Source organism: Triplophysa dalaica, chromosome 4 (assembly GCF_015846415.1).
Source record: "Triplophysa dalaica isolate WHDGS20190420 chromosome 4, ASM1584641v1, whole genome shotgun sequence".
Taxonomy (NCBI): Eukaryota; Metazoa; Chordata; class Actinopteri; order Cypriniformes; family Nemacheilidae; genus Triplophysa; species Triplophysa dalaica.
Window position 1 is genome coordinate 12249975 of NC_079545.1, and position 16014 is coordinate 12265988.

The 16014-nt window shown below is 38.7% G+C and overlaps 2 protein-coding genes across 3 annotated transcripts; one reads left to right on the plus strand and one right to left on the minus strand.

Annotated features, from left to right (window-relative positions):
- Positions 1 to 556: 556 nt before the first annotated feature.
- Positions 557 to 11148, minus strand: LOC130419966 (protein HIRA). Its single transcript, XM_056746996.1, has 25 exons — positions 10434 to 11148; positions 9792 to 9854; positions 9548 to 9658; positions 9144 to 9234; positions 8946 to 9040; positions 8760 to 8855; positions 8403 to 8563; positions 8062 to 8229; positions 7756 to 7869; positions 7495 to 7565; positions 7283 to 7388; positions 6852 to 7067; positions 5853 to 5938; positions 5596 to 5763; positions 4791 to 4958; positions 4476 to 4686; positions 3414 to 3521; positions 3136 to 3284; positions 2892 to 3053; positions 2735 to 2793; positions 2474 to 2579; positions 1746 to 1868; positions 1488 to 1651; positions 1317 to 1405; positions 557 to 1188 (listed from the first exon to the last, which is right to left on the minus strand). The coding sequence occupies exons 1-25, from the start codon at positions 10468 to 10470 to the stop codon at positions 1072 to 1074; spliced, it is 3039 nt and encodes a 1012-aa protein (XP_056602974.1). The 5' UTR covers positions 10471 to 11148; the 3' UTR covers positions 557 to 1071.
- A 316-nt stretch (positions 11149 to 11464) lies between these two features.
- Positions 11465 to 15922, plus strand: rnf215 (ring finger protein 215). 2 transcript variants are annotated; one of them, XR_008906536.1, is made up of 10 exons: positions 11465 to 12218; positions 12566 to 12715; positions 12810 to 12881; positions 12979 to 13064; positions 13639 to 13693; positions 13811 to 13915; positions 14108 to 14224; positions 14385 to 14557; positions 14892 to 14994; positions 15072 to 15922. XR_008906536.1 is itself a non-coding variant. In XM_056746637.1 (10 exons), the coding sequence occupies exons 1-10, from the start codon at positions 12015 to 12017 to the stop codon at positions 15083 to 15085; spliced, it is 1056 nt and encodes a 351-aa protein (XP_056602615.1). In that variant the 5' UTR covers positions 11467 to 12014; the 3' UTR covers positions 15086 to 15922. The 2 variants fall into 2 exon arrangements, 1 of the variants encoding a protein (XP_056602615.1); XM_056746637.1 differs by having other exon boundaries at positions 11467 to 12218; positions 14385 to 14534.
- The last annotated feature ends 92 nt before the right edge of the window (positions 15923 to 16014 follow it).

Genomic DNA, 16014 nt, shown 5'->3' on the forward strand with positions numbered 1-16014 from the left:
ATCCCTTAATACCAGCTAAAGGTAATGTCAGAAGCCTTTTGCCCATGTGAGATTAAAAAATCCTTGTTTTTCTAATAGGCTTCTTCTTTAAATACCAGAAAATCGCTTGACATTGTCTCCTGTTTATTGTAAAATTTCTGCTACTTTGTTCTTAGAAATAACATTCCAAGCTCATTTGTTCGATCTTGCAAAATAAACAATATGACTCTATCTACCATTAAAGCAAAAAAAGATACTTTGAAAAATGTCTCTGTGGTTTTGTAACCATAAAATGGAAGTCGATGTGGGCCAGTCCAACCTTCTTTTCTGGTTTCTGCAGAAGAAAAAAAGTCATACAGCTTAGGAATGACATAGTGGAGTAGGTGATGGGTCAAATATTTTGCTTCACCTAAACTATGCATTATGTTGCAATTTCGGTCATCTCACCTTTTACTCTTAGTGATGGTTAAAACACTGCAGATGAGCATTCATAAACAACAGACCTCTACTACCACCACCTGCCCAAACCCAGGTAATACTACACCTCTCATTTACATGCAGGAGGGAGACATGGGGATCACATTTTAGGACTGGTAAATTGTTTATTCCTTTTTAATTGAAGGTTTACCATTTTCCTATTTTTATAGAAAACAGAAAAAAAATTGTCTTTTACAAACATGTACAAATAAATGAAAAGTGACTGTACAAATAGAAACCGAAGATGCAAGACAGAAAAAAAAGTCAGGGAAAAACATTAGGAGCGTCAATCATGTCAACTTTTAGTTGAGAAGTTAAAACATCCAGTTTTAAGATGACTGCCATTTAAACTTTGTGCTTGATCTAAAATGATCCCAAAATTGATAAGACATCATCCCGACTTCTCTTTCACAGCTGACACAAACATAATTAATAAATGTTATTTAACAAATTATTTATAAAAAAAAAAAAAAAACATTATTGTTGTCCATTTTAATTAGTGTCCATGTGTGCAGTGCAGAAATCGCAGTGAGGAGAAGCTAAGGCAGACTGTTAGCTGATGTACAGGCGTGGAAGGACACAGGGGTGAAACATTAAAGGGTCAAAGGTCAAGTGCTATTTCAGACGCTGCAGCTCAAGCTGATCCTGATACTCTGTGAAAAGTCTCTGAAACCTCAAGTTCTGACCAATCACAGGCATCACCTCAGTCAACAGATCTCTCTTCCTCAGACCCTGACACAGAGACAAATGAAAACAATAAGACAACTGAAAAATGTAATAAACGCATCTACATCAGAGTAGAATCATTGTGCCATAAAGTTTTAAAACAAAACAAACAATATAAAAAAAAAAGTTCATACCAGGACTGTGGGCTGCCAAGAGCTGCTAGTGGATTTATGAACTGGTCCCAGTAAGTCTTGACAAAGCTCTCTCAACCTCTGCTCATAACCTGCATACATACATATTTTTAGTTTTTTCATACCAAAGACGGGTGAAGCACATCAATCTGGCCACTTTTCCATTACACTCACCTTCATTGACAATAAAACGTGCGTAGATAAGAAGCCAGTGTCTGTACTCGTGCGCTGACAGAAGGATGAGGGAGGAGGAGAGCTGGTTTTCCAAGAATGCCAGAGTCATTCCCTGCTGCAAGAGGTGAGGAGCAGACGAGAGACGAGATGCTAACCGCCCCGCACTGACAAAGAAAGAAAAGAGATAGTCTATAAAACAACCAGGCCACTTCTGTAACTGCTCAATGGCTACAGGCCAATCAAAGCACAGGTCACCACCTTAGATTTCGGCCCTGCGTGAGGGCGAGCGGCCCCATGGCACCGAGAGCATCCTGAGTGGACACGCAATTCCTGAAGTCTGCACACTGCACCAGAGAGTCCTGCTTATCTGCGATCAAATTCCTGAACAGAAATACGCAAAATGTTAGAGACAACAAACAAAAAGAACACTTTCACTTCTGTGTTTCTGTAACTTATTTGTTAGAGCCAAGGTTTTATAATTCCTCTCAGGAATGCACTGCAAATAGTTTTGAATGAAATCATCGGCCAAATGCATAAAAATGCCAAATGTGTCAATAAAGAATAACAAAAGCACATTTTACGCTAAGTTTGTTTATCTAGATTAAGACAGTAAAAGGGATAGGTCATCAAAAAGTGAAAATTCTGTTCCAAACCTGTATTCATTTCTTTGTTCTATTGAACACAAAAGAAGATATTTTGTAGAATGTGGGAAACACACAGTTCTGGGACACCATTGACCTCCATAGTAGTTTTTCTATTATGGTAGTCAAAGTTCCCCAGAACTGTTTGGTTACACACATTGTACAGAATATCTTTCATTGCATCCATCAGAACAATTAAATTTATTTAGGTTTGGAACATCTTGAGGGCGAGTATATAATGACAAAAAAGGATTGGACCGCCAACAAAAATGAATCATTCCAGATTCCTGCAACTATAGGAGTTTTCTACCTCAAGAATAAGAATATCATTTATAAAGTGCTCACCAGGTCTCCAATGATGAGTTGAAGCAGTAGGTTTTGCCGTTTGACAAACCAACCACAGCTACACCCTGCTGGGTCAGCAGTGACTGATTTACAGTAGCATCTGTGCCTGGAGTGTGCGAAGACAAACGGGCATTATAAGCTATACAATAATATATACATATATTTATTTATTATATATACATTTATATATAGGACATCAACTGATTTAAAATCATTTAAACACAAAATGATAAGCTCAACAAGAAATGAAAAACATATCACCTGATAAGATTGCATTTAGAGATTCATTTTTGACCAGGGCCGTTTGTTTCTGAACATCCCTGCAGACAATACAACAGCAAAAATGTCAGTATCTATTTCACAAAAATAATTGATTCGGTTTGAATCGCCTTTTGCAGAAAACAAATAGTGTTCATACCAAACAGACAGCGTGGCCGATGCCATCAGCACCATCACAAAATGACCCGAGCAATGCAGGGCTGAAATGGGAGCGGGCAGCATGATTGATGGGATCAGTCTCCGCCCAGAAGCCGAGAAAACAGACAGCGTGCGGTCCTCGCACGCTACGGCGACGACATCGCTGTTAAAACAGAGAAGGATGCTCATGTGATCGAGATGTCAAGAGCAAAGCTTTGTGTTTAATCCTGGGCTCATGAACCCACCTGCTTCCCGTGGCGATCATGATGCGACTGGGTAGAAGCGTTTCCCAGTCTCGACCCTCTCTGCTCCATTTGAGCTGACTGAGACGAGCCCCGGACACCACCGAGATCTCATTCTCCACCTCCAGATACGTGATGGCATCCGTGCCCACCTATACACACGAATAGACAAGTTAAAGATCCCATCTGGATTTTAAGATGCATTTACTCAACAAGGAAAGTGACCAAAAATATTCAATCATAGGTGTTTTTTATAGCCGTTTGTGTTTATCATGTCTTACCTGAGTGCTAAATGATTTCTGTATCGATGGGGTGGGAAGTTTTAACACCATCACAGGTGCTGCTGAACGAGACGGTTCCACTGGACAGATACTGGTTGACACAGGATTCTATAAGAGAACAGACCATCAGAAATCAAAGACAACTAAACATAATGCTAACTTGCATTTACATTAAAGGTGCAGTGTAATTTAGCAACATCTAGCGGTGAGGTTGTGAATTGCAACCAACGACTCACTCCACCGCTCCCCTCTCTCTCTTTTGAAGCACTACGGTGGCTGTCACAGAGCTATGTTGTCACGTTTTCGCTTCTTTGCCAGAGTAGATAATGTTTTTTCGAAACGTGCTCTGTGGAGCAGTTTGTCCGTTTAGGGCTACTTTAGAAACAACATGGCAAATTCCCTGTAAGGGGACCCGTGGTGCATTTAGATAGAAACAGCTCGTTCTAAGGTAATAAAAACATAAAGGTTCATTATGTAAGGTCTTTATAACGCAAGAAAAAATCTTTATATATTATATTGCATTTTTGTCAATAGATCCTTCAAAAAATAACACATTTGACCTTTAAAACTACAGTTTGTAAAAACATCGCTAGAGGCCGCACGATAAAAACAACAACTATGCCGTAGCTTGATGACACGTGAAGGAGAGTTGAATGATGGGATCTGTCGTCTTCAACTCCACCGCTGATGGCCATCAATCAGAGAAATCATGTTAGCGGATGAGGTAGAGTTTTATAAATGTTGCGAATAATTGTGGTCCATAAATAAGTGACTGCTCGAAACAAGTTAGTGGCTTGATAGACGCTACTTCGGCATTTGTCCCCGACACTGTTGTCATGCGGTTTCTACGTCAGTAAAGGCGGTAACAAAGGGTAAAGCGGATATGACGCCATTGACCGGCGATTGCACAGCCCCGTTTACAAGTAGTAGGAAACTTTGGAGATATTGTAAGTACTCAACTGAACAAAATTTATAATACTAGCGTAGTGGTTTTGGGGTATTTTACTGCAAAATTGTTACAAACTACACCTTTAAATCAACTCGATTCAGTGGAAGAGTCACCTGTGGAAAGGGCTGTGATGTGGGCATCATCATTTTAGCATCTTTTCTTGGCCTTCCCTTCTTCCTCTTCTCCACCACCTCACCTCCTTCCATCTCTCCTTTCCTCTTGGCCATAGAGAGCGATTTCACCATGATTTTGTCCTCACTGTCGCTGCTGGTTTCATCTTTGCCTTTTGGCTCTTTTGCAGAACTAGAGTCTTTTACCCTGTGGCTACAGCACAAAACAACTTCCGCTGTTTTATTGTTTTAACAAAATATTTATTGAAGAAATAAAAATGTAGTCAGAAAGAACACCATGTATGACCGACGTTGTACCTATCAAGTGGGGTAATACACACAGTCATGGGTACACTTGTGACCCCTGGTGTGGCCTTTGACCTCTCAGTAAATCGTGAGTCCAGTGCTTTCATTGGCTCCATCTTGGAGGCGGATGTCAACAGCAGATTCGATTTCATACCAATTGAGTTTACAGGTGCAGCTCCACTGAAAGAGACAGAAAAATGTATTAATAAAATACATTTTCAGATAAAAAACTACTATGCCTGACAAACGATTAATCGCATCGAGAATAAATATTTGTGTTAACATATTATACAGTATCTCACAGGACAGTCCTCACATTTTTGTAAATATTTAATTATATCTTTTCATGTGACAACACTGAAGAAATAACTTTGCTACAATGTACTATGTTATTTTGAGGGGACAGGAAATTAACACTGTTATACAAGCTGTACACTCACTACTGTACATTGTAGCAAAGTGTCATTTCTTCAGTGTTGTCACATGAAAAGATATAATAAAATTAGGGTTGTCCCGTATAATAGTCTCATAACGATTGTTTAAACTCATCGCGATGGTTTCAGATCATCGCAAGTAATGCACATCTCTATAGAAGACACAAGCGGGAGCTGTAGTGCCTCTGCATATTGCATATTTTAGTCAGTGTATATATTGTAAGATGTACCACCACAACATCATCACTATTATAAAAATAAACTTGTTTAGCACCACAGCTAAACAAAATAGAATTTCTATATTTAAAGAAACAAGAATTTCAGAAACGTGATCTGTATGATTTGTATACGTTTTCCAAATGCTATATTTCTGCATAACTAACCTGTCTTTATTATCTTCTGTGGTTTTGTTTGGAGAGGTGGTGGAGGGTTCGTGGGAGGGACGAAGACCCATGGAGTTGGAATCTGAAGAGATCTGAGGGGTTAGCTGGGTGGATGCGGACGACCCGGGCAGGATGGGCACGCTGTTGAACAATGCTGGCGAGAAGTCCCTGGGTGAGAGACAAAAAAGCAATTCAACCATTGAATGCATGCAGCGATAAAGTTGACTTAAATTTAGAGGTGTTGTTATGTTTGTTACGCTGTGTCGAGCTGGGCGATGCACAGAGGTGTGATTCTTCTCCTGCCGTCTGCGGTTCTCGTCTCCACCTGCTTCTTTAAGAGGTTCTACGCAATGAAACAAATGTTTTTCAGTCATTTTATTAATCAGACTAAGTGAAATATAGATAAACAGCCACCAAATACAATTACTATGGCCAGCCCAATGTATTCAGTGATACAAAAACACCCACACAGATTCCTACAAAAGGCAAATGTAAGTTAAAGTTTAAATTATTAAAATCACACAAATTCATTATGGTTTCTGCATGTAATGTGTATGCAAAATAGAAATTATTCAATATTATAATATTCCAACACATTATATTTTGTGTGTGTTGTGCGGTGCGGTAGACTGGAGAGTATGATAATATACATATATATAATATATATAAAGTATAATAATATTCATACAATTTATACATTAGTATTGTTTTGTATAAAATGAATATTAACTTTTTTTCTTTGCTGTATTCAAGATCTGTTATTTTGACCTATTTATCCCTATTTAAATGTCCTGCTAATAGATACAAATTTAAAAATAATACCTTTATTTTGGAATTTGAGAGAAATGTTGTCAATATAAAATGAGAAAAACGATGCATTTACTTAAACATGAATAGTAATTTCAGAAAACTGAAAATAATTCAGAGTGGCATCTTAATTTATTCTGTGGCTGTATATGTAAAACATATAAATCGTATCGAAATGTTGATTATATGACTTTTTACTATTAACGCAACAATATACAGTACAAAAATGTTCTTATTTCTTGTCAAAGGGATTAAAAAGCTTAAAAAAGGAGGTTTATTTTTCTTATCCCATTGACAGATTTTTTTGCTTGTTTGAAACAAACGTACCTAATTCTTATACTTTCTTTCATAAAACAAAACGCAATCTTAGAATGTTTAGATATTTACACTAGAAAACAAGAAAAAGTGCTTGGTAAGAAATAAATTTTTTGCAGTGCATTTCTTCTAACCTTTCTGATGTCCTCCAGGGACTGTCCGTTGAGCACGTTGGTGAGTTTGGGTGTCTGGTTTTCAGCCCTGCTTCCCTGAGCTGCATTTGGGTTCTGGTTCCCCTGCCGGTCCTGTTGATACTTCAGCATTTCTGGATTTTCAATGATTGTATTGGAAAGCTGTGACTCCATTGTGATGGCCAGACTCTTTCCGTAGATGTTTTGATGAATAGTGTTCTGCAGAGAAAGAGCAACACATGAGTGATGAAGTGATAAATATTCATATTTTATATGACATTTGGCTGCCACTTTTATCCAATGTGACTTCCTGTACAGTTATAACAGTCACCTTCACCTTGGCGCTCAAACCTGCAACTTTTCAGATATCAATTCAAATCTTTAACCTCAAACCAACAACGCAACTTCTTGGTCACTGATCTATTTGCATTTACCTTCTCCTCTTCGTTCAGGGCATCTCCAAGTTCATCCTGCGAGAAGTCAAGGAAGGCCACGGTCCCATCCATGGAGCAAACCAACAGTCCCAGACCATTCAGGGTCCTGACAGACAGACACATACCATTCACCATAATTTTAAGATCTGCATCATCAAGTGGAAAAAAAAAATCCTCACACTATAGTGTCTATATAAAAACTGTCCTCTTACCATGTAATGTCCATGATGGACTTGTCGAAAAGGTCATGTATGACCACCAGGGGCCGCTTGAGTGAGGTGAGCTGAAAAAGAACAGTGAACATAAAACTGAATCACGATTGAAAGCATCATCTTTACAGCATCACGTTTCCATCTTCCCTACAAGCAAAATAATGTAAAAAATAAGTAAATTAATGAATCTGTCAAGACTTTGATGCAGTCATGTAGACAACGATGGATAAAAACAAAGGTCTGTTGTAACAAATCTCGTACCCATACAGAAAGCGAGCGGTCCTTACTGCCCACTGCGCAGCAGCAATACGGGCAGCTGGGTTTAGGCGTACTGCCGTTTTTCTGTTTCTTCTTGAAGATCTTAGGGTTGAACTTCTGCAGTGGGGTGAAGAAGAATTCATAAACCAGTCAAGAAGAAATATTAAATCGAATTTCAGAGCTTATGAAAAACACTGATTGTTAAATCAGTTAAAGAGAAAATACATATGCAATAAAGTTTAAGCAAAACAATACTAAAACAAATCAAAGCTCTTTTGTGGGATATGACGGGTGCGAGACAACACTAACCACCACAGTGACGGCTTTTCGATGGCCCACAAAGTCCATGTTGGTCTTCCAGCCGTCGCGTTCGATGATCTGAGCCGTGGGCCCAGAATTATTCATGGCATGAGCGGACACCAGGTACTGACCATCTGGAGACCAGCTCAACCTCAGCACATGTGTGGTGCCACCACACTGAAAAGATGGAAAACAGAGAGAGATTGCAAGGTCAAGCGCATGTAAACAATTTAAAGAGAGACAAAAACTAAACAAAATAAGATCACAAACAGAGAAAGTAAACAGAATCAAGGACTGGTATTTCTGATGGAACGTGATCTGACGGCATTTGGAGAGTGTTATGGTCTTACTTCGCTAAAGGGTTTGGTGATGTTGGTCTCCAGCTGCCAGTCCATGGTCCTCCAAACCTTCAAGCTGTGGTCATCTGCCTGAGAGGCTATGTACTTCCCCACAGGGTCCCACGTCAGGCCTTTGACCAGCCCTGTGTGTCCCTTTAAAGTGGCAATGATTTCTGTGACGTACAGAGAGAAAAATAAAATCACACAATTAGAAGTACTTGTGGAGAGAGACGGGACTTTAAAATGAATCAACTCCATTGATTTATTATTAATACTTTATCAAATTTAAAAATCTGGTACACACTTGTTCATGTTATTGTTCCGCTCTTTTAAATATTATAAAAATGTATAATGTTAAATATTTTTCACCTGGAAATTTTCGGGCGTTCCAGATAACAATGGTGTTATCCACGCTGCACGACGCCAGCCAGACATCATGAGGTGACCAGGACACATCCATCACATCTGGAATGTAATTTAATCAGATTTAATCAGAATTTCACTTCATCTCCTGCCAAAAACCAAGACTACATCCACATGGCCCAAGCTTCTCACCTCCTGTGTGGTTCCTCAGAATGGTGACACACCTCCACTGCTCCACATTAGCCAATTTACTGCTGGATCCAAACACTGTGCTCGGACCTATTAAACTGTTTAACAACAAACATATTGCATAAAGCCTCTAAGGTCTCTGCGCATGTGTGCGTTTATGTCATAAAGACAGTGACACACAGAACGGTCGACTTTACTTACGCAGCTCGCTTCCACACCATGACAAGTTTGTCATCGCCTCCTGACGCCAAGTACAAGCCATTATTTGACCAGCGCACACAATTCACACATGCTGAAACATTACATAAAACATGTGATTAGTGATAAATATTCAATAATGTGACAAGTGCCTCACATCCTGTCAATACAGTTAAATACGGCTCACATAAAACACAAAGAGTTACAGATATTAAAATGAGAAGATTATCTCAAAAACAACTCTGAATTTGAAAAACGAGCAACCGTTAATAATAACCGAGTATAAGGAGAACAATAATTAGACATTTATTCTTTATTAATTCACACATTTGATCTTAAATGACATTAACAGCAAAATTGTACATCCGGATGGATAATATGTGAATCATTGGTATCGAATGTAATACCTAAGTGATTGTCCATTTGGCAAAGCAATTTAGGAATAATTTCATTCTTCTCATCCTCCTCTCTGATAACCGGGGCCATGTTCCAAATGACCACCTTTCCAGAGTCTTCACCTGTCGAACAATATCTGTTAAATTAATATAATTACCATATTATATTAAACTAGGTCAGAATTTAAAAAGCCAGGTGACTGGGTAAATAGTAAGAACAGAAGAGAACATACAGTACTAAACTTTGAATTGTTACCTTGGCCACCTGTGGCAAACTTAGTTCCATCTGGATGGATGTCAAGTGAAAATATTGGTTTTCCTAAAAAAGTAAAACGATTTATTAATGCAAATAAATAAGAGAAACACGTAGACATTCTCTGTCAAAACAGGAATTAGTACCATCACAGAATTTATACAATTCAATGTATTACACATAAAGAAATACACAATGCAAAAAAGCAGGCAGTTTAAGAATTGCATGTAAATCGAGCTCACATTAACAACAACCCCCCTGACAAATCTCATAAACAAAAGCCGCATGTTTAATAACAATCTGTTTATCATGCGATCATCTTTTAAAACCACCTAATCCACACTGTACAATAATACAATCGTTCCACCCATCAAGTCAAGCTAATCGACCCTGTCAGATCCCTGCCCAGCTTTTGCAACTTCAAAATGGGTGGTGTGAAGAACATGCAATTCACATTTGGCTTCCTAAAAAATCAGCCAAGCTCAAAAACAGGCGGTTTTTATCATTTTTACGCGCTTAAATGTGCATTAAAGCACGAGACGCAACCACAGCCCTACATTAGAGACCCGATTCATCTTTGCACATAACAAAAGCGTAAGTTGAAGCCCCGGATTCCTGCACAAACAGTAGGGCAGCTGATCTCACCATTGTGACTGACCCAACTCGGCTTCAAGAGCTTCATCTCCGGGCTGATCGAAGCCGATCAATGATAAAACCAAAGAGTGACTTGTCTTTTGCAACCGGCGATCTCCTTTCGCGCTTCCGTGGATACTTGTTTCCAGCGTCCGCCCGCCCGGCCTTTCAACTGCTGCGGCTCATCCGTTACTTTGTTGCTCAGTTGAACTCCATTTCGGTCCCTCTCTCTCTTTCTCCCTGTGCGAGTCTCTCTCTCATTGCCTCTGAGCGTAAAGCTGCAGCGAGCGACTGAAGTCACGCCGGAAGTTCGCCGTCTACTCAGAAGTTCCCTTGGAAACAAAAACGAACTTGTTTGTTCCTAATTTACATTCGGCCATTTAGCAAACGCTTTTATTCAAATCGAATTTGAAATATATTAAAATAAGCGATAGTTCAACAATATCACCAGCATATCCTCCAATAGTAGCTGCAATACCTATTAAGTATTACGATAAATAACTACATAGAATATAATGTAACATAAATACAAACGTAATGACAAAAGTCTCAAATCGTAAAGAAGTATCAAATATCTGTGAGCTCATCGGATGTAGGGATTAACATTGCAAGGTTAAACTGACATCTGGCTGGTTTCACATACAAGTCTTAAAGGAACAGTTCAGCCAAAAATGAAAAGGATGTCATCATTTACTCCCCTTAAGTTGTTTGAAATATATATATACGTTTCTTTGTTCTGATGAACACAGAGAGAGATGTTTGGAAGAATAATTGTCACCAAACAATTCTTGGCCACCGTTGAGTATCATAGTAGGGGAAATTGCTTTATGAATGTCTTTGTTTTGTTGAACACAAAAGAAGATATGTTGAAGAATGCAGGAAAGCAAACGGTTCTGGTGCACTTCTTGCTACCATTGTATTGTTTTCTACTTTTGGTAGTTAAGGGTGGCCCAGAACTGTTCTGTTGCAAGCATTCTTCCAAATATCTTTTTCTGTGTTCATCAGAACAAAGAAATGTATACAGATGTAGAACAACTCGAGGGGGAGTAAATAATGACTAGTTTTAGTCCCAGACTAAAATGAAGGTTTGAGCTGTTTTGACAGAAAATAACTTGCCTTGACATTTCTTAAAATACATCAGTGCCATTGTTTTGTCTCAAGATGCACACCAGAAGTGTTTATTTTTAAAGCATTTTTATAAAAGCGACTTAAATATCCTAATTTATAAACCGGCCCATCATCTGCTCCGGCATGAGCATTGTCAGTTCAACACATTAGCAAAGAGCGCAAGCGGATTGGACCAAAGTAGGCGGGGCTTAATGTGTCATAACGTAAGCGTCGGCCACACAGTGCCCCTAGAGGAGATAAACATACACCTCTACCTCTACGATCAACTGCATTATATATCTCGCTTCCTGCAGTTTCGAAAGTAACAGGAAACATGAGACAGAAAAAGCATACGCCGAAGAAGTCAGTCAGCTGTCTGGTTTGTTTACATCAGGAGGAGGCGGCAGAACAGAGGCTGTCTTGACAGAATACCGCAAAGTTTTGTTTACTGTGACATGTAACATCAAATGATAAGGACTGGGAGCCATGGGCGCGTTCACGTTTCTGTCTGTGCTGTACTGGTTGCTTTTTTGCCCTGTGGGGTCCGTGGAACAGGTGGCATTTGTAGAGGTGTTTCTGAAAGACCATCAGGATGTTTTACAGGGAGAGGTGGTCCAGGAGAGCCTGGAGAACGACCCCGTGGAAAACCAAAGCAAAAAGAAACACGATCTCGAAGGAGACCTGGTTTTAGTAAGTTGGCGGCACATGCATTCATGATCTTAATATTGCATTAGTAACATTCCCTGTATTGAATTTGTACAGGGTTTAAAATGTACGATTTGGGATTTTTAGACATTATATTCAAGTGCAGTTGATGTTCTGAGGGCTCTTCCAGATTTGCCGTCTTGGTGTGGCCAATCCTTGTTAAATGATAACGAGACTGATATTTTATTGTGGATTCATAACATTTCATTGTGCCTTTGGGCAAGGCACTTCATTCCAGGTTGAATTCAGAGCATTCGTACATACATAAGTTCTCACGAAACCAAACTAGTCTATCACAATGTGTCAAGTGACATGTTTTTTTCTCTATGCAGATAAAAGATGAAGCTCTTGAAATGAACAGTAATGAAAAAGATACAGGAGATCAGAATCCCTGGATAGGAGTGGTACCGGTTCGAATGGAGGATGGCACAGTTTCTAATAACAACAACCAAGAGTCTTTTGCTTCCTCTGTGGTTAATAAGGTATTCATTAAAACATTGTGAAAGCTGAAACATGAATGAACACAGAGAGATGAACACAGAGAGATGATAAAACAGATTATTTTTTACTCTGTAGATGAAGCGAGCTCTTGTTTTAGGTGCATCTGCTTTGATCATACTGGCCTTGAACCAGAATACCGTCAGAGAGGTAAAGAAATAGCTATTGTGTCCCATAAACATTTAGGGGATGTAATTATGAGGTAGGTAAAGAAATGATGGCTGAAATATTGAATTTTTCTATATAGATGGATCTCTCTCAGGTCCTCTCAAAGCCAATCATTGTTATTCAGACGTCTGAAAATGTTACCAAGCTTATCGGAGCACTCCTCAGGTAAATACATTTCATCTCCTTAAATTCTCTATCTTTGTCTACTTGTTGCAAATCCTCAAATATTTAAAAGGATAGTTCACCAAAGGGTGAAATTCTGTCAAGAGTTACTCACTCTCTAGTTGCTCCAAACCTGTATAAAATACTTTGTTTGGTTGAAGACAGAAACATATATTTGGAAGAATGCTTGTAACCAAACAGTTCATGGACCCCATTGAGTACCATAGTTGGAAAAATGACAATTATAGTGAAAAGTCCACCAGAACGGTTTGCTGTCTTACATTCTTTAAAATATATTTTTTTGTGTGTTCAACAGAACAAAAAAACATAAAATCATTTTTCCTACTATGGTAGTCAATGGGGTCCAATAACTATTTGGTTATAAGCATACTTCCAAATATCTTTCTCTGTATTCATCACAACAAAGAAATTAATACAGATTTGGAACAACTCGAAGGTCAGTAAATGATTACGGAATCTTTATTTTTGGGTGAACTGTCCCTTTAAATTCAAAATATCCCAAATCAACAAATCGTCTTGACCTTTTTGCCTTTTAGAAATTTTATTCTGTTTTTAGGGGCCTTCATGCAACAGCAAAAATTACCTATAAGAGTTTTCTACAGGACAGCCTGGTAAGATTTTCTACTGCTCATAAGCTTTTGCAAGTCTAGCAGGCAGCTTAGTTCCATGTTTGCGGTTTTGTGGTTCATTAGTGTTAAAGTGTGGTATTTCTTCATACAATGTCACAGGGGGCCACCCTGACCCTTTGGTCCACCTGTGGGCGTTCAAGAAGTGGGCTGTACGGAGAGTGGCAGGGGGTCATATGCACCGGAGAGACCAACTCTCAAGTCCAAGTATGAATGTTCGGAAGACATCTCATGTAATGCAGGATTTATGTACTATCGCTTTTGCTTGCAGATTAAATTCAGGGTGCAGCTATGACACGAGTGACTGAGTAAAGTTTTATTTTCACTTAATAAATTATTTTAGAAGAGACTGTTCATCTTTAATTTATACGTTTTTTTACCTGTTCATTGTGTGTCCAGAAATATCTTCAGCAGCTGTGGAACACTGTTGTTCTGGTGGCCCTGGTCCTCTGCACAGGTGTCATAGTTCAAGCCCGCTGGCAGTTCCAGGACAACCAGTTCAATGATGATTTAGAGGTTAACACTGTGGCTTGATTTTAATACAAGTTCATTATATATTTTTTAAAGCATTTTAAAATCTGAATAAGATGTGCAATGGTCATTATTAAATGGTGACGGTTACAGTAAAACAGTTCTTAATGGCATAATGTTAAGAATCAAAACCTTTGTCTTACAGTCACACCTTAAGCAGGACATTTTAAAGAGATTATCAGCACTGAAGACCAGAATATACCGGCAACCTAAAGTGAGGTGTGACCCCACCCAAACACAGCCAATGGAGGTGGAGAATTGTGCAGTTTGTTTAGAGCAATACAACAACAACCAGGTGACTTTCTTGGGAAATATACGGTACATATGCTTTTTCAATGTATAATTTTTGATCTTTTAATAAAATAATTTTTAGGGTTTACTGAACTCAAAAATGAACATCCTGTCACCTGTATAAACGTTTTTCTGTGGAACACATAGAAAGATATTAGAAAGAATGTTAGGTTTTTGGGTCACCCTTTACTACCATATATTAGAAAAAATATTCTATACTATTTTTGTTTTGTTGAAATGTAGGATAACTAACAGTTCTGGGACACATTTGACAACCATTAAAAAATGTCTACTATGGTAGTCAATGGTGCCCTAGTAGTCTCAAGTACTAACTTTCTTCCAAATATATTTGTTATTTTAGTGTTTAAGGGTGTTACCGTGTCTCCACGAGTTCCACAGAGATTGCGTGGATCCCTGGCTTCTCCTGCAGCAGACCTGTCCACTCTGCAAACGCAGTGTACTCGGTGAGAAAGACACAAACTTCACTTGAACCTGACTTTAATATTCATCCTGTCATATCTTCATGTTATTGTCCTTTTAGGTAATCATTATTGACCTGGACCAGAATGGACTAGTCTTGATTAGTGAATTTAGACTGACTTCCCTGCGTGGTTCAGGTTTTCATGGCAACTAAACCCCTCCTCTGTACTTTACGGTCAGGATGCCGGTAATGATCTTTGACCACTCCAAGCACTATGAACTTTGACTTCTTACATGACCCGAAGAGACAAGATTTTTGGTCAGACCACTTGAGAAGTTCCTCAAAGGCAGGGATTCGTACATGGGATCAGTTTTCGGCACAGTTTAGTACTGTATTTATCTATATTTAACCAGTCCAGCATTTCAAAGATTCTCCACCAGTCATGAAAATGCTTTAGAACTCATAAAATTAACCAGGACTCATACATACTGAAAAAGTTCAAAGAAAATGTTGTTCAAATACCGTTCAAGAAATATCGCTTGACGTGTCACATACAGGTGCTAATGTCTGCTCACGTTCCATTCGTTTTCACAGATGAAACTGAAGTTCTGGCCCAAAGTTGGTTCGTGTTGATATTGAACTAAACATTAAAACCCCATGAGACCACATAAAACCTTGAGTATGTGATCATTCTGCTCTCAACGAAGAAAGAAAACGGGTGTATCGATCACTTCTTTAAATTAGCTTTTTTAAACCCAAGTGATGAATGGCAGCCCAAAAATGGGTCACAGGTCGGTTTTGGTACCAAATAAGGTTTATTTACAAAGACGATCAGTATTCTAATGAAAGATAACTGCAGTGATGCCTATGTTGTTTTTCTGCAAAGATGGAGATTGTCATAATGTTAAATGTAATTTTCAAAGAGGATACAGTGAGAAAGAAATATGTAATATTTTCAGAACATTTTACGTTTATGTCAGCTATCATGTTTTATTCATGGTACATAAGATGTCTTGGGTCCATGTTACCTCAGGAGTATATCTGGTCGAACAGGTAGAAAACT

Coding starts and splice junctions, on each gene's coding strand:
- LOC130419966 (XM_056746996.1), bottom strand. CDS start 10,470: ATGAAGCTCTTGAAGCCGAGTTGGGTCAGTCACAATG. Junction 4,959..5,595: donor ACAGAAGATAATAAAGACAG/GTTAGTTATGCA, acceptor TGTCTCTTTCAG/TGGAGCTGCACCTGTAAACT. Junction 1,869..2,473: donor AACTCATCATTGGAGACCTG/GTGAGCACTTTA, acceptor ATTTCTGTTCAG/GAATTTGATCGCAGATAAGC.
- rnf215 (XM_056746637.1), top strand. CDS start 12,015: ATGGGCGCGTTCACGTTTCTGTCTGTGCTGTACTGGTTGCTTTTTTGC. Junction 12,219..12,565: donor TCGAAGGAGACCTGGTTTTA/GTAAGTTGGCGG, acceptor TTCTCTATGCAG/ATAAAAGATGAAGCTCTTGA. Junction 13,065..13,638: donor CTTATCGGAGCACTCCTCAG/GTAAATACATTT, acceptor TTCTGTTTTTAG/GGGCCTTCATGCAACAGCAA.